Source organism: Cervus elaphus, chromosome 30 (assembly GCF_910594005.1).
Source record: "Cervus elaphus chromosome 30, mCerEla1.1, whole genome shotgun sequence".
In the NCBI taxonomy this organism is placed as follows: Eukaryota; Metazoa; Chordata; class Mammalia; order Artiodactyla; family Cervidae; genus Cervus; species Cervus elaphus.
In genome coordinates, this window is record NC_057844.1 from 17083134 (window position 1) to 17105510 (window position 22377).

The 22377-nt window shown below is 41.6% G+C and overlaps 1 protein-coding gene across 7 annotated transcripts in view; it reads right to left on the reverse strand.

Moving 5' to 3' along the window:
- The window catches only part of LCP1 (lymphocyte cytosolic protein 1), a 97188-nt gene that overhangs the window by 16929 nt on the left and 57882 nt on the right, over positions 1 to 22377 (reverse strand). For all 7 annotated transcript variants that reach the window (XM_043891921.1, XM_043891919.1, XM_043891923.1 and 4 more), the window contains exons 2-11: positions 17792 to 17879; positions 16808 to 16971; positions 16511 to 16640; positions 14266 to 14398; positions 11669 to 11750; positions 9340 to 9505; positions 7605 to 7747; positions 4608 to 4703; positions 2470 to 2665; positions 298 to 376 (exon numbers count right to left, since the gene is read on the reverse strand). In XM_043891921.1, the coding sequence (XP_043747856.1) occupies positions 298 to 376; positions 2470 to 2665; positions 4608 to 4703; positions 7605 to 7747; positions 9340 to 9505; positions 11669 to 11750; positions 14266 to 14398; positions 16511 to 16640; positions 16808 to 16971; positions 17792 to 17855 (1253 nt within the window). In that variant the 5' untranslated portion in view covers positions 17856 to 17879. The remainder of the gene's footprint in view (positions 1 to 297; positions 377 to 2469; positions 2666 to 4607; positions 4704 to 7604; positions 7748 to 9339; positions 9506 to 11668; positions 11751 to 14265; positions 14399 to 16510; positions 16641 to 16807; positions 16972 to 17791; positions 17880 to 22377) is intronic.

The following is a 22377-nucleotide window of genomic DNA, read 5'->3' on the forward strand; positions in this document are numbered from 1 at the left end:
GTTAGTTGGTCACCTAGGCTAACTTTGTTGGACTTTTGAACAAAATGGACTTACGAACACCCTCTCTGAACGGAACTCATTCATATGTAGGGGACTTACTGTACTAAATACATAGCAAGGTTGGTGTATGGAAGTGAGTTTTTCAATACCTGCTGCTCAATTTGGCGTCTCCCCCCTTCTCACTGAGGTGCGCACATTTTTTGAAGAGAACTGCACACCAGAGTGATACTTGAAACCTTGGGCTTCTTCACAGGTCTTGGTACCTCATATTCAGGAAGAGGCCCTCAGCATTCTTACCTGTACAAGTGATTGACTCGCGGGTTTACGCCCAAGGAGTTCATCCAGTTCCTAAACGTCCGCTCTTCTCTCGTCTCACCTAAATGAATGAAGACTAGTTATCTTTCAGGCACCAAGAAAATATGCTTTTTTATGATCAAAGTTTAACTAAAGCAGTGGTCACAAACACTGAAAGTAGAATTAAAAAAAAAAAAAACCCTAAAGGATTTGAATGAGGGTTGTTATTCTGCATTAATTGTTTTTCCATTTCAATTCAATGAGAACAGCATCTATGAGGATTAACAGCGTCCAAGAGCCCATGCGGGGAAACTGTTCAGGGCTGTCCCTCAAAGGCTTACATTCTTTCTGTGTATTTTGAGAATCAAAGAGGGATCATGCACGCTAGAGGGCTACCATATGAGGTGGATATTTATATTTGAGTTGAGATAAAGGAGAGAATTGCACAGGCTACATTTGGAGGCAGTGCAATTTGAGCTTTACCTTAGAGCTAGGCTAGTAAAATCTGGATGGTAAAGACGAAATAGGAGAGGATCTGGGGGGACAAGTAAGGAGGGCGGGGTAGGAGATTATGTAAATATGAACACAAAGGGAATGACAGTCAAGGTCTGTATTAAGACCGTTAGAAACTGACTTTTCAGATATCTGTGTAGTACAGTCCACACCGATAAGGCTGTCTAGTGGCTGGAACCAGAATCGGGGATCTTTGGATGCCAGGCAGCAGATTTTGGTTGATATATTAGACAATGACAGTCATTATGGGTTCTTTTTAAATTACTATAATAAATTCTTGAGCAAGGCAGAGTTATAATGAAAGCAGCACTATGATGTGTTTGGCAGCAGTGTGCAGAATTACTGAAAGGCAATATGCATTTAAATTAAACACGGAGGGGAGAGTGTTTGACACCAGCACATGGGCGCATTCAAGTGCTTGATGGATGGAGGGCTAGGCCCCTAAGACCTATTGAAACAGTTGGTGTATGATTTAGTAAGAGTCTGGAAGAGGAGAAAGGAAAAATAACAATCTAAAAGTCATTCTGTGGGAAGAATGATTAGTATTTGCTGATTCAAGAAGATTTACGGGCGAAGGAGAGGAAGATATCAAAGTGGAACCCAGGGTTTTGGTGACTGAAGAGAGAAAAATGTGGTAAGATTCATGGAAATGGAGAATTTCTAAAGGAGAGTGGATGGGATGGGAGGTTGGGGGGTGGGTAGAGAGGCAGTACAGGAGGGGGGAAATGATCGATCCTGCTTTTCACATTGATCAATTCTGATCAATATGCTGAATTTCAAGCGACAGTGACAGACCCAAATGTAGATGATCTAGAAGCAGCTGGAAATGGGTGATGAGAGGGCTTGACATATAGACTTGGTAGTCAACAGAATGCATGGACCCCTGGCCACCATACATCAAAATCATACAAATGCAGTGTTGGAACATGGATTGACTCAGCATTTCCAGCTGGGGTAAAGCATTGTAGAAAAGGATTAACCAATTCTTTAAAATGTAGATTTCCTCTCTTTGGGGATATTTACTTATTATTATTCTTGTATTGATTTTTCTATCTCAATATTGGGACTCATTCACAATGGGAAAAAAAGAGAAAAACATCTCTGGCAACTTCACCTATTAGAATCTGACTAAAAGCTATGTGACTTTTGCCTAGGTTTAGGGCATTAACCCCCTAAATATAACTGTCATGGATTTTGCCTCAAAATATTATTCCATGACCTCCAAATCAGAGACAAAACAAAAACCTCAGTAAGCACCTCTTAGCATAAGTTAAATATCATTTTTAGATGATAAGTGGCTGCAATTTCTTGCCTCTAGGAATTAACACTCAGTCCATTAAGTACATAAATTAGGCTTTTGGAACTCAGGATTTATTTCATCCGATAATTAAATGCACTGTCTTCCCTAAAACATTTAATTCTGATAATAGATGAAGCCCATGTATAATGGATGCGATAGAATGGTAGTTGATTATTCCTCCTTGGCTGTAATTGACTTGATTAATCTATTCATTCTCTTTGTTAGGTACCAGAGAATTGATGACCTGTTTGCAAATCTCCCACTTGAGGGGCTTATGTTTGCTTAGGAGGTGAATCTGAATTACTCTTGAATTAGAACTGTGATTGCTTCTCAGAACATTTACACAACTGGTTTCCAGTTACCTTCAAGAGCCCCCCAGTCGATGTCCTGGTTCTCAGGCTTGTGCAGGGCAGGGTATTTGTTAAAGAGGTTGGCAATAAAAGCCAAGTTCAGCTTGGGGTTCCCTCGGACAACATCTGTGGCCGTGACAAACTGGCGGCAGCCCAGCCTCTCCGCCTGCTGCAACATGCATTCGGCCCTCTGGATGTCGTCCTTCTCCTGCAATGGAAAAGGACAACCATCTCAAGGCTGGGTCAGAGCTCCGGACGCAAAGCAGAGACGGGTAACGTGGAAAAGAGATGGGCATCTTACCGCAACCCTCAGTGTTCGACCTCAGGAAAACCCCCAATAGCAGCAAATCATTCCTTCTGTTTGCCTGGACCCAAATCAGAAGGGGGCTTCGCTGGTGGCTCAGACAGAAAACAATCTGCCTGTCATGTGGGAGACCCAGGCTTTATCCCTGGGTCGGGAAGATCCCCTGGAGAAGGGGCTGGCTACACATTCCTGTATCCTCCCATGGACAGAGGAGCCTGCTGGGCTACAGTTCATGCGGTCACAGAGATTCAGACATGACTGAGTGACTAAGACACACACACACACACACACAAATCAGAGTTTCAAGTAAGAGGCATATCGACTTAATTAATCGAGTCCTCCTATCTTTATACAGAGCAGGACCGTTTCAGATGAATGGTTGGTTGTCTCGTTTTTATTTTTTTTTTAATTTTTTTTTATTATTATTATTATTTTTTTCCAGTGGGTTTGTCATACATTGATATGAATCAGCCATGGATTTACATGTATTCCCAATCCCGATCCCCCCTCCCACCTCCCTCTCCACCCGATTCCTCTGGGTCTTCCCAGTGCACCAGGCCCAAGCACTTGTCTCATGCATCCCACCTGGGCTGGTGACCTGTTTCACCATAGATAGTATACATGCTGTTCTTTTGAAATATCCCACCCTCACCTTCTCCCACAGAGTTCAAAAGTCTGTTCTGTATTTCTGTGTCTCTTTTTCTGTTTTGCATATAGGGTTATCGTTATCACCTTTCTAAATTCCATATATATGTGTTAGTATGCTGTAATGTTCTTTATCTTTCTGGCTTACTTCACTCTGTATAAGGGGCTCCAGCTTCATCCATCTCATAAGAGATGCAGTAGATTCTACAATTTTATCACTTAAGTTGACCTTAATTATTTTCAACCATTAGGCTTTCTTTTTATTATATTCTGGCATAGCAGCAGCAGTAGGAGTGCTAGTCACTCAGTCATGTCTGACTCTCTGAGACCCCATGCACTGTAGCCCACCAGGCTCCTCTGTCCATGGGGTTCTCCAGGCAAGAATACTGGAGTGGGTAGCCATTCCCTTCTCCAGGCAATCTTCTTGCACAGACTTCACAAAACGTTCATTTATTAAATAATACATTACACTTATTTTTAGTTCATTAAAAATATTTACATCTGCAAACAAGAGCTTCTGATTAGTTTAACTTCTTTACCCACATTCAGCTGGTGTACCTGCAACTCTGACAAGATAAAATTCAACCTACATAGTGTCACTGATAAATAAATTTGGCTTTGCAGACTTCAGATTAAAAGTCTATTCAAATAGGACTAGAGAATTTCTAGTCATTTATAAGCAGACTCTTAATAGAAGACTTAAGTTTTGTGGAAATACAGTTCACTGCCTTTTAATGCTCTTAAAAATCTATGAAAGTACTAATTTTCAGACAACTAGAACTTACTAAGACTGGGATTATCTCTTACTATGATGCTTTACTAGTCAATACTATAGATTATATATTTCAGATGCTTTACTTCTCATTCAGGAATGAGTTTTTTTTCTTTCAAATTTCTTTTTAAAAAATGTTTATTTTTTGGCCTAGTTGGGTCCCGGTTGCGGTGTGTAAGAACCACACTGTGGGATTCAGGACCTTTTGTTGCAATTCATGGACTCCACTCCTCTCTGTGCTTAATGTTTATTTCCAGATTCAATTTTCCACAATTACTACCCCAACTGTTAACAGTTTTTAAAAATTTAACACGGCTCTAAGCAGAGATGCCCACTCATGAACCTCTGGAGCCAGCATCACGCAGGGCAATGGAACCGCCAATGCAGAGGAATAATGGCATCAAAACACGACTTGGGGTGTGGACTTACCCTCAGTCCTGACATGTCAATAACCACAGCAGGAATACCTTCTTCATCTCCTTTTGGAGCCACCTGTTCAAGCAGGTGGTAATAAGCTTTCGAGTCCTATGAGAAATGAGGAAATTACAATTTCAAGATGGCATAGCTAATTACACACTTAGCACAACAATAATTTCCCCAAAGCAAACATATTTCATTTCTTATCCAACTATCATTCAAGAATGCAACTTAACTAACAAAACTGGGAACATTCACTAATTTTAATTTTCCACTTGTCCTTTACATATTATATTTATTTGCCTTTCTTTTTAAAAGAAGTATAACAGTTGAAAATACAGGACATACATAAAAGGCAACCCAAGGAAGCAAATACTATTCTGCTGCCCTCAGGGAAGAAAATAATCTATTTACATGTATTAAATTGTATACAGGAAAATATATATACCTTTATATTGCTGTAGAAGTCAGTCAGCTAAGGTTTAATTTAAAAAAAAAGTGACAGAAAAAGGAAGCAGAAGTTTAAAGCAGAGTTTAAAAATACATTTAAACGGACAATCAGCAAAAGAAAAAGATTTCAAAGACAAAAAATTGAAGCATTCACAAGCAGTCTTTATGCCAAAGGAGAAATATTAAGTGCACTTAATATTGATCAAGAAGCTAGAAAAAGTGATTAAATTTAGTTAGAGAGGATATAGATATTGAATTCTCATGTTTTCTTAGATTCTGGAAATAGGTTTATTGACAAGAAATTTTCTAAATCACAGTCAAAGTTTGTCATTCAATGAAAGCATACAAATTTTCAGGTAATTTATTATTTAAATCGCTGAAAGACATCTTAATTTCTCTTAACGATCAAACACTCAACTGTTTCTGTTTTTTAAAACTGGGTAGAGCCAGTTTTAGACCAGAGGTACGCTCACCCTTGTGACCTTAGAAAGATGAGAAGAGACAGTGCCAGGCACAGATGCTGCATCCGGGAACCAGATTTGCATCTCTCCTTTCTACCCTCCCCTTCTCTTACTTTCTGCTATAGCTATTTCAAAGTCAGTGAAAGTTCCATACAGCTGTTTTGTTGTTTAGTCCTTAAGTCGTGTCCTACCCTTGCAACGCCATGGACTGTAGCCCACCAGGCTCCTCTGTCCTTGGGATTCTCCAGGCAAGAATATTGGAGTGGGTTGCCATTTCCTTCTCCAGGGGAATCTTCCCGACCCAGGGATCGAACCCGGGTCTCCTGCATTGGCAGGCGGGTTCTTTGCCATCTGAGCCACCAGGGAAGTTCTCCATGCAGATGTTAGGCATGAATAAAATCTGCATGTCACATGTCACATCTGTTGAGCTTTGCTACGAGTCATCTCATTGCACAGGACCCTAAGAAACCTGTTTCACTCACTCTGTGGTGGGTGTTTTCCCCTCCTTTGCTGACTTGGTGTGATTTAAAGGCATCCCCTCAAGTTGCCAGATGCTGACTTATACGTCTCAGCACTGACCTCGGTGGTGATGCAGCTGCTCCCGGAGAACAGGCACAACAACCCCTGTACCTGTGTCCAGCCTGCCAGCTCCTAGCTCATGTTCTAAAGAACACAGCCTTTCAGTCACAGGGAATCAGGTACATTTATGGCTCAGACTAAGCATCCTAATTTTGTCTGAAAAGTGTGGCTGAAATAATGGCCAAGTCTAACTGTTGAGTGCAGAGGGAGATGATGCCGTCCAACTCCTATTGAATTCTAGGCTGGCTGCTCGTGCCAGAAGAATGTGAATAACCAATGAAAAAACAAACGGCATCACTAGCCGATGTCCTGAGGAATGGGGGGCTTTCCATCTAGAAGCTTTGCTCTAACTGGTACTGTGCCTGGCAGGCCTTGCATTCTAAAAGCCAGAGAAAGAGGGAAGCTGTCACTCAAGAATTAAAAGCTGGAGTTGACTCTCAGTGAGTCATGTGACCTTTCCTCTGACTCTTCCTCTTTGGAGAAAATGTCTTTTTTTAACTTTTGAGAAAGTGGAAGACTGAATTATTTTCCTCACGTTGCACACCAGCATCTCATACCATTTCCTACTGAGGACTGACATTCCTTCCTGCTCCTTAAGCTTTCTATCTGGATATATCTGTCATCAGTGCCAACAACCCTGACATGGAACTTTTCACAAACTTGCAAACCACGAGGCATGTTTCCTTAGCTTTTCAACCTTTGGATCCCTGTTGTAGGACTACTTGTGTCTTCTACATTTTCTGGGGTTAATTCTCATTGCAGACGGTTTCCAGAATCATTATCTTTACAGTATCACTCTGGTTTCTACAAATGCAAAGCTTTCAAGAAGTTTACAAATTGTTTTTAGAGGAGCACTGTGTATGGTGGTCAAGGACCATGGAGATCAACTGCTCAACTGGAGCCCGGGCCCCATTCTCCAGCTCTGTGAACTTGAACAAGTTCCTTATATTCTCTTTACCTTGGTTTCCTTACCTGCAAAATGAGCAAAGAATAACCCTTATCTCAAAGATGTGCCATGAGGATCAGAAGAGTTGATACATGCATAACACAGTTAGAATGGTACCCGGCATGCAGTCTTTGCTATGATTAAATGTAATTAGAAGAGTAATCCTGGTTTGATTTTCTTTGGAAAGGAATCCCCATCTGATGCTCCCGTTGACAAAATCAGAAAGACATTAGAATCCTATGGAGACTCTCTTCACCTGAAAATCAGTCTTTTCTCTTGCCCTTTGTCTATTTCACCCTCATCCCTCTGTATCGGGATGTTGAAACTCTAGGGGACACCCATCACGTTTGGTGCCATGCAGCTACTAGGGCCTCGGACAGATCTGTACGTGGCCCAGAGCTGGGGCTGCACACGGCCCTGAGAAACAGCACAGGCTCCAAAGCAGCGCCGGCCACTCCTGCGAGCCCTGGGACTCCTGAAGAGATGAAGCCCGTGTCTTCATCTGTCTCCATGAATGCCCGTATCCCCTCCACTGCTGTGGCTTTAGTCACGTTCCAACTCCAGTCCTCCTACCTTGATGTCGCTGCTGAAGTTGTTGATTTTGTTGCAGCCTGCATTTTCCAGGTGGTAGTTAGCCCATCTCAGCAGGAGCTCCTCAGGAGAGAGTTTCATCAGGTCCTCCAGGCTCTCCCCTTCTCTCAGAAGAGCAGCCAGTGCTGAAGAAACACAAAGAGCGAAGAAAAATGAATGCAGGGGATACTTGGGGGGGATCAGTGACAACTTAAATAAATGCAGGGGATTGGGGGTGGGGGATTAGTGACAACTTAAACTGAGCCCTGCTGGGAAGGCAAAGGTACCAAGCTATCTCTCTGGGATAAAGGGCTGTATGGCCTTGCCCATGGAATAAACATCTTAGTATTATTCCCTAAAAAGAGGTGTAAGGTATTATGAGCCTATTTATTATCCCCATTTTGGGGGTGGAGAAGAAAGTGAAACTGTGAATTGCTCAGTCATGTCTGACTCTTTGCGATATCATGGACTGTCCATGGAATACTCCAGGCAAGACTACTGGAATGGGTAGTCATTCCCTTCTCCAGAGGATCTTCCCGACCCATGGCTCGAACCTGGGTCTCCTGCAGAATTGCAGACAGATTCTTTACCATCTGAGCCACCAGGGAAGCCTCTATGGGTGGAGACGGCATGACACCAGTGAATGTCAGCACTATGCCTAAGAAAACAGGGGCAGAACTGCGGAAATAATCAAGCCTATCGACTCGGAATACTCTGCTGGGTCTGTTAGAACACATTTCATGATAGGACAACATTTTTACTTTTAAGAGATCAATTTTGTGATAACGACAATGTCCTCTTGTTTATTTTCATAGGTGTTTTATATTTCCAATGCTTACCTGCATAATGACAGCAAGTCAAAAAGTGCAATTAACTCTTTCCTCTGTGTTTCCCGGATGAATTAAATCACTTTTGTTCAGCGAGAAGGTCTAAATTTAGCTGAGGTCATTATTTGCGAATCAATATTCTTTCTAATGTGTTCTAAGTTTCCCTATTTGCTTTTTTATTCTTTATATTCTGTTTAATATAATACACTGGTTTTCAAACTGTACCCCAGAAGTCTTCCCTGGGTATTTTGATTTGGACATGTTAATAAAATGTATGTATAACTAAAGGCCAGAATCTGGCTATAGATTTCACATTAGTAGGGTCTACACAGGAAAAATGAAAGGTAACAGTGTGCTGAGTATTGATATTCCTCAAGGTCTACTACTACTGTCCAAGGGACAGGCTGAATTGTTGAAACACTTAGGATGCTGACAGCAGACGGAGTAAGACGGACAGCTACAATATTTGGTTGAGAACTCTGAAACCCTAAATGTTATTTCCTATAATCTTGGTTAAAAAAAAGAGATCACATTGCTCCTAATCTGGTACTATCACTGCAGTATATGAATGCAAATCGCTTTGTAAAATCCAAGTTTAAAATAGTCTAATTTGTTACAAAGCATATAAAGGCAAAGTGAACTCAGAAAAGCTCTTGAGGTTGGAGTCCCAGACAGCTAGGCAGAGCTACAGGTTCTAAACAAGCCTCCTTATTAGTCTGTGGTCTTTAAAAGGCATTTGCTCTGGGCAGTGTGGACAGAATGTGTTATAGTAAAATGGACTGGATATAACTATAGTTTCAAAAACTGAAGATTCCGCGCTTGACAACTCATGACATCTTCCTCATACAGCCTTCAACATCGGCATTAACAAAAAGTCAGGCCATTATTCATGTTGGAGGCTTTGCTCATACCTTCGTTTCTGCTGAGCTCAATGTCGGCAAATAACCCAATCTTGATGACCTGCCACAACAGTCCCAGGACCAGGTAAGGCTTCCCCTCCTTTAAGTCCTCAGCGCCGATATTAACCACGTGGCACCCGATGGCTGAGGCAGAGTTCAGAGCCAGGTTCAAATTTTCCTGAAGGAGAAAAAATAATGCAAGTTTTGTTTTTGACTTTGCAGATGCCAAATGATCATTATTGATTGGCAAAGCAACAGTGTTTCGCTTCTGGAAAGTTCACAGGTCTAGGGGCATTGTCTTCACTAGGCTTAAATATTGGAAAAAAGCAGGAATATCTGAAAGAGAAAATCTAGCAACCTAGATACTAGGATCAGGCAGCTCACCCTGGTCAGGATGAAACTAACGAGTCTTATTTTTCACACTGCTCTGTGATGGAGTCTCCACACTCAGCATCTCCATCGGCCAGCAGTAAAGCGGCACCTTTGAGGACAGCCACTGTCTTGTCACCAGTTATTGTCAATAACCCAGCTGTTGATATAAATCGAGGTCATAAAAGAGAACACCAAAATAGCTTTTGACTTGCAGACTGGATATTGAAGGAATGAAAAAGATACAAATCAACTTCCTGGAAAAGACATGGTGGTTTTTCCAAGGATAATTTACTGAGAGTATCCATAATATCTAGGGTCCTTGAGTACACACAACATATATACAAATACACATATGCCTATCCACATACATACAGATTATATGTTCTTATAAACTAATAACAATCTATGTAAGGTGACACATATACAGTTGGAATAGGGTCAATGAAGTTTTCAATCCAGGGTTTTTATATAGCTGACCTTGAAAGCCACGGGTCTGAGCTGCTCAGACCCACATAAGTGTATGGACCCACTATGTATAAATATTGTGTTCATCACTCAGTCGTGTCTGACTCTTTGCGACCCCGTGGACTAGGGCCCACCAGGCTCCTCTGTCCATGGGATTCTCCAGGCAAGAATACTGGAGTGGGTTGCCATTTCCTTCTCCAATGTATAAATATAGTGAATACTATAGTACTCCATGACCCATGGCTGGTCGAATCCGCAGATGAAGAACCATGGTCATGGAAGAACCAAGTACAGGAAACACAGACTGTAAATAATATTCAGATTTCAGATGGAGCAGAGGGTGGACACCCCAACCCTCATGCTGTTCAAGGGTCAACCGTACTATTATTATTCTGGGTCTGCAAAGCAGGACTTACCCGAGGCAAAGACCTATAGAACTTGTTTTCATGATAAATTAAAAACAAAACAAAACACAGGCCACCAGGGAATTTGGAAGAGCACTATCAGAAGAAAGGGCTTCCCAGGTGACTCCGTGGTAAAGAATCTGCCTGCCAATGCAGGAGACGCAGGAGATGTGGGTTCAATCCCTGGGTGGAGAAGATCTCCTGGAGTAGGCAGTGGCAACCCATTCCAATATTCTTGCCTGGGAAATCCCACGGACAGAGGAGCCTGGTGGGCTACAGTCCATGAGGTCACAAAGATTCGGGCACAACTGAACGACTGAGCACACACACACAGAACTCAAACGACAAGTAAACAAATATGGGGTCCAGTTACGGCAAAGCCTAAAATGCAACAGCAAGATTAAATATGACGTTAAGTGCCTTCATATACATTTAATCACAGTTCTTGCTTTGATCACGGCTTCCATCTTTTAAGAACACAGGGTTGCTTAAATCCAAACAGGACATAATTTATTGTTCATGATTTAAGAAGTGAGACGTGGCTTCTGAGTGAGAAGATTACAATAATGGTAAAATGCTGGAACACAGCACAGAAATGCAGCTTACTTACTCCCAGTCACTGTTCCAGTTAATCAACAAATCGAAGCCATAAACACAAGTTATATTTATCACACTGGTGGCTTTGGCCGACACCACTGTGGAGGCTGCCGGAGCACTTCCCGTGTTCACCCCCTCACTTCTTAGAAAGGCTAATCTTTTCAGATAAAATGCTGTGTATCTGGCATCAGCTCAAAGATAAATTGCCAGGGGAAGTCTGAGTTAAAACTTGAGCCAGTGTGAATTTTATTCATAAGTGGCCAAAACAAAGTCTACCCCCAACGACTAACACTCACCAACTCCACCTACCCCCACTATATTAATAAAAGATGAAGTAAAAATGTTTTCCCCTGTGCCCACTGGTCATGACAGATGACCAGCCCAGAGCCTGGGTTGGAGGAATAATGTTTGAACATCTGAAAAGGCCCGGCTTGGCAATGATGATGACCCATTCCTTCTAAGCACAACACTATATTAATTAAGGTAACACAGGGAAGATGTACCTGAATGGTGAAAGGGGTGAGTTTCTTTTTGTTGATTGTCCTCTCATCAATTGTGTCCGGCACTGACAGATTGATCATTTTACTGAAAGAGAAACAATGAAAGAAAGCAGGCTTCTAAATAAAAGAGCCTAATGACATGGAATTTAAATTCTAGTGATGCCATAAGCAGGTAAGACAGCACTATAATCGGCGCTACTCAATGTTCAAATATAAAATCAGTTATGCAATTTTAACTAGATTCAAACTATCTGTGGAAAAGGTTCATCCTCCTTGAAGTCTTACTAATACAGTGAAGCAAGAAATAAGGATCCTACTTCATCCATTCACCAAAAAGCTGAAAAATTATTCTGGTTCCTTTAATTAGGAAATTCTGGGTGGATAGCCAAAGCAAATTCTCCATGAGTTCTTCTCTTTCTCAGTCATGAGACTTGCCCCCACCATATAAAAGATTATCCATACACAATCTGAGTGTATATAATGTCTAAATTTCTGTTTGAGATCTGGTCAAACTCTATACCTTCAACATCCCAGGGACGGCAGAGCCTGGTGGGCTGCCGTCTATGGGGTCGCACAGAGTTGGACACGACTGAAGTGACTTAGCAGCAGCAGCAGCAGCATGCCGTCAACTAACCACATGATGAAATGTTTTATTATCTCCTGTAATCATTAGAGTATCCGTACGTTAGAAATGCCTGCCACTTAAGTATCTAATATATTGACCAGACATTCAAAATAAGCAATTATTAATTATGAAAAACTGATTTTATCCACTTGGCATTGGTTTAACCTACGTGAGGTTATTAAAAGTAAAAGTTCTTTGGCCACTTCCATCTTATTTAAAGAAGTTGGGGGAAAAAAGTCCAAAGGAACAACAACAAAATCAAAGAGTAATAAACTTGAATGTGACTATTCCTTTTTTTTTAATAAAAGAAATTAGCATTGACATCTTTCCTAACAATTTTTAAGCAACTACCTTTTCTTGTGGTTGTTCTTTAAATATGTATTTCTACAACTTTGCCGTGTGTGTGTGTGTATTTTATTTAAATAAAAAGCACTTTACTGAAATTTAGGCAAAATAAACCCCTAAATCATTATTTGAAAAATATGAAACATTGTATTTATTTAATTTTATTTATTTTATTATTTAAAAATAAATAAAATGTATTTATTAAAAAGAAAAGCTTATAGTCAAATTTCAGAGACAAAAGATATGGGTATCAAAAGTTATGTTAACAGTCCAAAGCAGAACACTATAATGTCTCCCAAAGGACTACAAACTATATGTGCTTTAAGAATTCAGTGAAGGGAGAAATCACTAGGAGTTGGAACAGATTGGAAACCTTGGATTCATGTAGGAATCATGTAGTAAATGGATTCATGTAGGAGGAGAGGGTGGGGAAGGGCATTCTTAAAAAGGAAAATAAAAGGCAAAGCCGGAGTTGCAAGATGTAAGCAGGCTGTGTATGGGGAAGAGTGCGCATGGCTGCCCGTGCGGCCGGTCACTCGTGGAACCCTTCACTGTACCCTGGACGGGGGGCCTGGGTCATGCAGGCCTTGGGAGGTCGGCCTAGGAGATTGAGGGAAGACCAGGCAATGCCTGGGGTACCCACGGAAAGAGTCAGGACCTGATCCTGTGCACTAGGTTTTTGATGTCTTTTTAACAGTTGAACTGTATAAAAATGAAATCTCACAGTGAACTCTAATAATTAAAATGCAATTTCTCTGGTCAGAGCAGAGGAAGGATGGGGGGTGGGTGGTTAAAGTCCTGCCCACTCATCCTTTCCTTCAATTCCTGAGCCCACCTGAGACGAGGCACTTCAAGCCTCCTCAATTACACCATGCCTCACGATGACAGAGAGGCTGCCAAAGCAACAGCCACAGCGGCTCTTTCAAAGTCACCATCCTGAACTGACCGGCGGCGCCGAGAGCCTCCCGTGGAGACAACACAGCTCTCCTCTTCCAGGCACCCTCAGCGTGTGTGCACCACGCAGTAGCCCCTCTGCCTGAGGACTGGCGTTGGACGCTCCGATCATCATGCTGCTGTTTCCTATTCAGTTCTATGCACTCTCACGACGGGCCGTGCTCAGATGAAGAAAAATAGCATAGAACCCAAAAGTAATTGCCATTGACCTTGTGTTCCTATGGCCCTACGTTCACGTTTATCTCTGATATATGCCTCCCTCTCCTCAACCCGAGTGAGAGTAGTTTTATATTTCTCATTATCAGTTGCTTTTAAGAAAAAACGTGGACCATTTTTAAGTCTTTATTGAATTTGTTACAGTATTGCCTTTACTTTACATTTTGGTTTTTTGACTGAGAGGCATGTGGGATTTTAGCTCCCTGACCAGGGATTGAACCCGCACCCCCTGCATTGGAAGGGGAAATTCTAACTGCTGGACCACCAGGGAAGTCCCATAAATTGCTTTTGAAATCAGTTTGCTCTCCTGGACCTTCCACATGAAAATCCAGAAAAGCATCAGGTCCAGCTAAGCATTGAAAGAAGTGAGCCTAAAAGTATCAACACAGCGAATGGTGGGTATTCCAGAAAATTCTAGGGAAAGTTTTGGAAGCCAAGACCAGAAGGGAGTGTTTTTTACCAAAGCACGATGCCATCTCCAACAGCACTGAAGAGATCATTGGTGTTAGGATCCATTGGGATGACGTGCCGACAATCGGGGTCATTTTCCAGGGCTTTGTTTATCCAGTTGACAAAGGCATACTTCTCTTCCTCTGCAAGTAAATGATTAAAGTGACTTATTTACAAAGTGATAATCTGTACAAGCAAAATCGTATACACACATGGCTCTTAGATTCTCACGCCCAGAAGAGACATTGTGAGGTTCATCTGGTCCGTTATCCTATCATCTCACATTTATTGATAATAAAAAATCTCAGATGATTTGGGAAATAGGCACAGAATCTGTTTTATGTCCAAGTCATAAAACATACATATAGTAAGCAAATTTAGAAGCTATAGATATGCAAATATATTTAGAAGTAAATGCAAAAATGAAGTGAGGTGAAAGTCACCCAGTCATATTCGATTCTTTGCAACTCCATGGACTATAGCCCGCCAGGCTCCTCTGTTCATGGAATTTCCCAGGCAAGAACACTGGAGTGGGTTGCCATTTCCTACGCCCTGTGCATGGAATCTTCCCAACCCAGGGATTAAACCCAGGTCTCCTGCATTGCAGACAGATTCTTTGCTGTCTGAGCCACTATCTATTTTTATATATGTAAATATATAAATAATTAAATGTTTATATTTCTATACAATCCAAATATGAATATGGTCCAATGCTTACATGATAAAACTCGGGGTTCTGCCTCTCGCCCTGCTGCTTTCAGGGTGGGGTGATCACAGGCAATCTTTGCAATGTCTCTGAGATTCTTTATACAATTACAGGCATCTCTGCTTTTCCAAAGTTCACTTTATGCCACCTTGTTTTTGCAAAAGAGCTACATCAGTACCTGTTTTTGCTCACCACAAGAAATCCACAGGGGATTTTTGCTTTTATGAAAAAAGGTGAAAAGTAAAAATAGTGCTCAGTGTTTGTTTTGCAGAGGCAGTGGGTATCCCAGCAAGCAGAGTACCACCGCCCAGCTCCTTTCTTGGGACCATACACAGCATCCCAGCATCAAGCTGCCATCGTTCTGAACTGAGTCTGTGAGCCTCTGTCTCATCTCAATGTATTCCGTGCATCCATCAGCAAGATACGACCTAAGGTAACTGCTTCTTCACTTTGCACCACTTTGGTTTACAGAAAGTTTCATAGAAACTCTGTACTTTCAGATAGTGGGGGGAAACTGTATAATGAAAATGTTATGAAATGAAATCACTTGTGATATGATATTTCTTTCCTATCAGTAAAGCTGCCAGAAATTGCCTTTAGAAATTTTAATAAAGCCTCAAGTTATGCCTTATAGCCCAGCACTGTGTTTCCCAAATTGTGTTACTGAAAGCAGGAATGTCCCTCAGAAGAATTCTGAGTCACAACAGTTTGGGAAACACTGCATTAGCATATTATTTTCTTGAAGATTCCTAATGCACATTTACAAAGCAAAAGCCTGTAAAATTTCCTATATTTAAAAATAAAAGGCTGAACTTGGTCTTTGCCATTAAGAATGATACTTAAGCATGAGCTGATCTTTAAGATCAAACAGTGTTTTGAAGACCACAGGAATTACTGGAATTATCAGATTACTCTACTGTTTGGGCTATTAGCAGTTTCCATGAAGGCTGATGGATGGCAGCCTTCAGAATAAATATACAATTTTCCTCCAAATCAATGAAAACACAATTTTTTTTTGGACTGCTCAGCAACAATTAAGAACCATCATGAATTTTGGAGGTACAAGCCTTTTTGTTCAAAAGATTTACAAAGGAGTTTTGGCAGCCTTTAATATGCTTTTTAAAGTTTTTTGTTTTTAATTCATTTATTTATTCGGCTGCAGTGAGTCTCAGTTGCGGCAGGTGGGATCTAGTTCCCTGACCAGGGATTGAACCCAGGCCCCCTGTATTAGGAATGCAGAGTCATAGCCACTGGACCACCAGGGAAGTCCCTGTAAGACACTTTTTAAATGCTGATGAGATTATTTGGCATTGGACCGTATCTAGAGTCAGAACTGTGGGCCCACCTATACACAGGAAGATACACAGTAGTTAATAAACACAGGTTAACTTCTGTCTATCTTTGCACCCTTTAGGTTTGAATGCTGAGTCTGGAATCTGTAACCACAAAAGACGTGGATCCTTTCGACATGGTTCCCTCTCCCTTTGTCCTCTTTCATCCCAACCGTCTCTCCACCTCTGCTTCCCAGCTCCCAGGCTGGGACACCTACCTGAGTAGGAGTGTTGAGTGCCAACACTAGACTGCTCGGAAGTGCCCCCGATCGCACAAATCCCTTCCTTCTTGTTGATAGCTTTTCTAAAGGTCTTGGCAACCTCTGTGCTTTTCAGGCCATGAAAAACCTGCAAACACATAACATATCTTTAGAAACCTAATCTGTGATGTAGAAAACCATAAAGGAAAGAATAAGCAATGGTGAAGCATGAAAGATGGGAATGTATTGCTGGTATTTCTCAAATTGAACGTCCATGTTTCAAATGCATCTCCCTGGCTTCTGCATCACACTCACCTTGATAAACTCATCAAAGCTGATCTTCCCATCCTGGTCCAGGTCACCTGTGGCCATCAGGTTTTCTGTAATTTCTCTCACCCTGTACCCAGGCAGAGGCAAGCAGGCAGCCTTGAACAAGTCATTCAGTTCATTGCAGCTGATGTACCCGTTGCCATCGGTATCTGTAAGGCAAACGAGGAGCTGATGGCTCAGGGCAATTTGGGTTACAACACGAAGAGAGGTGAGAGAAGGCCGGATGGGAGGACAGTGGGTGGGAGAGGCAGTCATTCAGGGGTTGTGAGCTGACCCCATGCAAAGTCAGAATCTCACAAGAGACCTGCTGCTATTATAAATGGGTATTAGCATCATTTCCAACATCCAAGAGTCAAAATTTCAATAAAGAGGTTCTGACAACAAGCTGAAGAGAATCTTACAGAAACAGATGGGAAAATAAATCACAGACTTGGAGCTACAGATTAAGAAAAAATATTTGTTGTTGTTCAGTCACTAAGTTATATCTGAGTCTACAGAGATCCCATGGATTACAGCCTGCCAGGCTCCTCTGTCCATGGGATTCTCCAGGCAAGAATACTGGAGTGGGTTGCCATTTCCTTCTCCAGGGGATCTTCCTGACCCAGGGATCAAATCCGAATCTCTTGCATTGGTAGATGGATTCTTTACCACTGAGTCATCTGGGAAGTTAAGGAATACTATAAAAACAAAGGAAATCAAAAAAAGCAGACAAGCCATAAAAGCTGAGACTTAGTGGCCACTTCCAGGAAAAGCTACAGGTGTAAAAGGACTCATATGCCACATTTTAATAGAGAAAGAAGTAATTTTCTGGAAGAATAGCTTTCAAAAATATTTCCCTAGCTCCTGTAATCAATACCTCTATATTCTTGCCCTTTCTACTATTTTGCTCATGTTACCAGTCACTGATTCTGTCCTGAAGCTACTAAAAAAGTAGAGAATTGTGTGACTTGAGGTATCAGGTTCACTTACCCACTTTGGCAAAAGCTTCTCTGAGCTCCATCATTTCTTCATCGGATACTGATCCTCTGGCCATTTTTTACTGCTTTAGGCAACAGTTCTGCAGAGAGGGGACAACACAGGGAGTGAATGATGTGCATCTTCTTAAAATACCACATCGAGAAGCCATTCTTATTTATTAAGTAAAGAAATATTTCTTTGCACCCCTTACAACTTATAATTATCTCCCCAATGTTTCAAAAGAACAGCATGTATACTATCTATGGTGAAACAGATCACCAGCCCAGGTGGGATGCATGAGACAAGTGCTTGGGCCTGGTGCACTGGGAAGACCCAGAGGAATCGGGTGGAGAGGGAGATGGGAGGGGGGATCGGGATGGGGAATAAGTGTAAATCTATGGCTGATTCATATCAATAATTATCTCCCCAAAAGGTAAGAAACAGAGTTTTTCTTATTTTATCTTCTTCAAATTTTTTAACTTTTTATTTTATATTGGAGTTTAGTCAATTAACAACATTGTAATAGTTTCAGGTGGACAGCAAAGGAGCTCAACCACACACACATATGAGTAAGTGAAGGAAAGTCGCTCAGTCACATCCGACTCTTTGCGATCCCATGGACTGAAGCCCGCCAGGCTGCTCTGTCCATGGGATTCTCCAGGCAAGGATCCTGGAGCGGGTTGCCGTTCCCTTCTCCAGGGGATCTTCCCCACCCATTCTCCCCTGAAAGCCCCTCCCATCCAGGCTGCCACACAGCACTGAGCAGGGCTTCCTGTGCACCACAGGAGGTCCTTATTGATAATCAAAGAAACAGCCTTTTTCTTAACTGGACTTCACTTTTTGGTCTCCAGAGATGGTCCTCAACATTCAGAAAACTAAGATCATGGCATCCGGTCTCATCACTTCATGGCAAATAGACAGGGAAACAATGGAAACACTAACAGACTTTATTATTTTGGGCTCCAAAATCACTGCGGATGGTGACTGCAGCCATGAAATTAAAAGACGCTTGCTCCCTGGAAGAAAAGCTATGACCAACCTAGAAAGCATATTAAAAAGCAGACTCATTACTTTGCCAACAAAGATCCATCTAGTCAAAGCTATGGTTTTTCTAGTAATCATGTATGGATGTGAGAGTTGGACTGTGAAGAAAGCTGAGCACTGAAGAATTGATGCTTTTGAACTGTGGTGTTGGAGAAGACTCTTGAGAGTCCCTTGGACTGCAAGGAGATCAAAACAGTAAATCCTGAAGGAAGTCAGTCCTGAATATTCATTGGAAGGACTGATGCTGAAGCTGAAACTCCAATACTTTGGCCACCTGATGTGAAGAAGTGAACTCCTTGGAAAAGACTCTGATGCTGGGAAAGATTGAAGGCAGGAGGAAAAGGGAACGACAGAAGATGAGATGGTTGGATGGCATCACTGACTCGATGGACATGAGTTTGAGTAAACTCCGGGAGTTGGTGATGGACAGGGAGGCCTGGCATGCTGCAGTTCATGGGGTCACAAAGAGTAGGACACGACTGAGTGACTGAACTGAACCGAACTGAAAGATGGTCCACACTGTTTCTCTCCTCCCTGTGATCAGGCTGCTCCTCACGTCAGGAGATGGAGCTTATTTCCTCTCCTTGAATCTAGGCTGACTCTGTGACTGCTCTTAGTATTTAGAGGGCTAGAGAAGCCATGTCTGGGCTGGAAAATTCTGCTTCCTGCCTTTGGGAATGCTCCCTCCTTCTGGGATGCTCATCCTTGGGATGGTCCCTCTTGGAAACCAGCTGCCATGCTCTGAGATGTCTAAGCCACAGGAAGTATGATAATTGGATGCTCTGGTTAATGGTCCCTGCTGAGTTCCCAGGCAGCAACCAGCATCAACTGCCAACCAGCAGAGCAGGCCAGTTTGGACATTCCAGCCCATTTGAGCCCCTGGATGAACACAGTCCCAGACAACATCACAGGAAGCAGAATTGCCCAGAATTCTGATACCAAGAGAACTGAGAGATGGGTTTTAAATCCCAACATTTTGGAGTAGTTTGAACCACAGAAATATATGACAAAAACACAATTTTCACATAAATGTCATTTTTAGAGATATGTTCATGTTCATATTTCAAATGAGTATGTTTGGCCAAGTCAACAGATAACTTCAAAGTCAGCTATCAAAGTTCTCTGATTATTTTAGAAAAGAGGAAGGGAATCTGATCGTCTAATAAGTCTAATGGGAATTTGGGGGACTTTTTAGGTATTCTCAGAAAGACTAGTGTTGGCTAAGAAACTATCCTAGTACTGGAGTAATTTCCCTTTCCCTGGGCATGATTGCTGCCCTCTAGTGGGTAGAAAGAGAATGCAACAGAAAATGGATTACATGCTTGTCTGGCTAACCCACTCCAGTATTCTGGCCTGGAGAAGTCCACGGACAGAGGAGGCTGGCAGGCTCCATGGGGTAGCAAAGAGTCGAAACGACTAAGGGACTAACACACTAGCTAATTCACAGGCCCATGTTTCAAATAGGAGTTCCGTTAAAGCTTATGGAATTTCCCAATGGGGAGGCAATAAGTGGGGTGAGAGTGTGGAAGAAGAAGTGTTTCTATTTGCATTTGGGGCATTTTAGTGAAGTTACTGATTTTAAAAAAGATTTAAAATTTGTGACAGAATGTTGTTTTAAATGGATTTCCTTTTTTATATTTGCATTTCATTTCCGCTGTACTTTTTTCTCAGTGACGAGCCACACAAGACAGTGAACAGTTTTAACACAAACCTGTTGGCCAAACAAAATGCACTAGGCTAAATTTTGCAAACACACATCCCTTATTCACCAACTCTCTATACTGCCACATACATTTATCACATGTATTAGTAGTTTCAAACTTTCATTTTCCTAAGCAACCCTCTGTCAGTAGAATCCTTACATGTAAACAATAATAACAAAAATAACTCTGGGGAGGGATAAATTAAGAGTATGGGATTAACAGATACACAGTACTATATATAAAATACATACACAACAAGGATTTACTGAATAGCATGGGGAACTGTATTTGATACCTTGTAACAACCTAAAATGCAAAAGAATCTGAAAAAGAACAGACATTTATATATGTATAAAGGAATCACTGTGCTGTATGCCTGAAACTAATTTAATATTGTAAATTATTATATAAAAGAAATATTACCAAAATATAAATATAAAATTAAACATAAAATTATTATATTAAAATATAATATTGTAAATAAAAAAAAAAACTCTGCAAGACTTCAGTTGAAAAAAACCCAAATGCCCCCCCCTCCCTCCACTATCCCATCTTCTTGCCACCTTACACACTGGTGGGAACTCCAAAGAGCATGATTTTAAAACTGTGGAATTATATATATTGTTATTATTTTGATTCCTTTAAATTGTGGGATTCTATATATGGTTACTATTTCAATTTATATTGTTATTATTTAATATATAATTTAAGTTATATATGGTTATTATTATTTCCATTTTCAATATATATATATAATTGTGTATTCTTGCCTGTGGAATCCCAGGGACAGAGGAGTCTGGTGGGCTACAGTCCATGGGGTTGCAAAGAGTCGGACACGACTGAGCGCACATGCGTATACCATGCACTTGTTCCAAGCCAATTTGAGCCCAGTTACAAGGATAGACCCAAGCCTAAGACCTAAACCCAATTATATATATATAATTGCTATTATTTCAATCGTTTATTATCAAAAGCACCTATGGTATTATTATTTACCGTATATCTACAAAGGTATTGGCCCATTAGGTTCTCGGACAGAAGATAGAAACTGCTGAGAGCTTTAACTGTGTAAGGAAACGCCATCTCAGCCATCACAATAACTTCAGAGCCCGGCGGCACAGGTTACCTGACTTTCTTGCCTTCATTTCTCTTTCTTCCTTTTGGGCTTGTCTGTTTCTCTGTCTCCCTCCCTCCCTTCCTCCTTCCCTCCCTCCCTCCCTTCTTTTCTTTCTTCCCTTGAGGTTTGTTGTTATTGTTAGTTTCCTTTTAAAAAATTAAGCCAGGAAATCTAAGAGACATGGCTTCGATCCCTGGGTCAGGAATATTCCCCCAGAGAAGGAAATGGCAACCCACTCCAGTATTCTTGCCTGTGGAATCCCAGGGACAGAGGAGTCTGGTGGGCTACAGTCCATGGGGCTGCAAAGAGTCGGACACAACTGAGCGCACATGCGTATACCATGCACTTGTTCCAAGCCAATTTGAGCCCAGTTATAAGGATAGACCCAAGCCTAAGACCTAAACCCAATAAAATGTGATCAAACAGAAGGAGTAATAAGCACGGGTGAAATAAGACAACGGCGAGGGAGAGCCTTAATACTTCAAACACTGCACATTGTGAAAATCTAGTTCCAAGTTCTCTAGAGGTTAAATGCTAAAAAGGAGCTATCACTTCCATAATTCATTCTATCTACGTGAGAAAAGTCAGTTTTCTTAGGGCAGCAGAACTGAGGCCCGAGAGCGGTACCTTCACGCAAACTGGGTGAGAGGACATTCCCGGGGTGTAGTAAACGTAAATTCTGCGTTTCTTATAATGTCCCACAGTGAAGACTGACAGCTCAGCTAATGCATTCA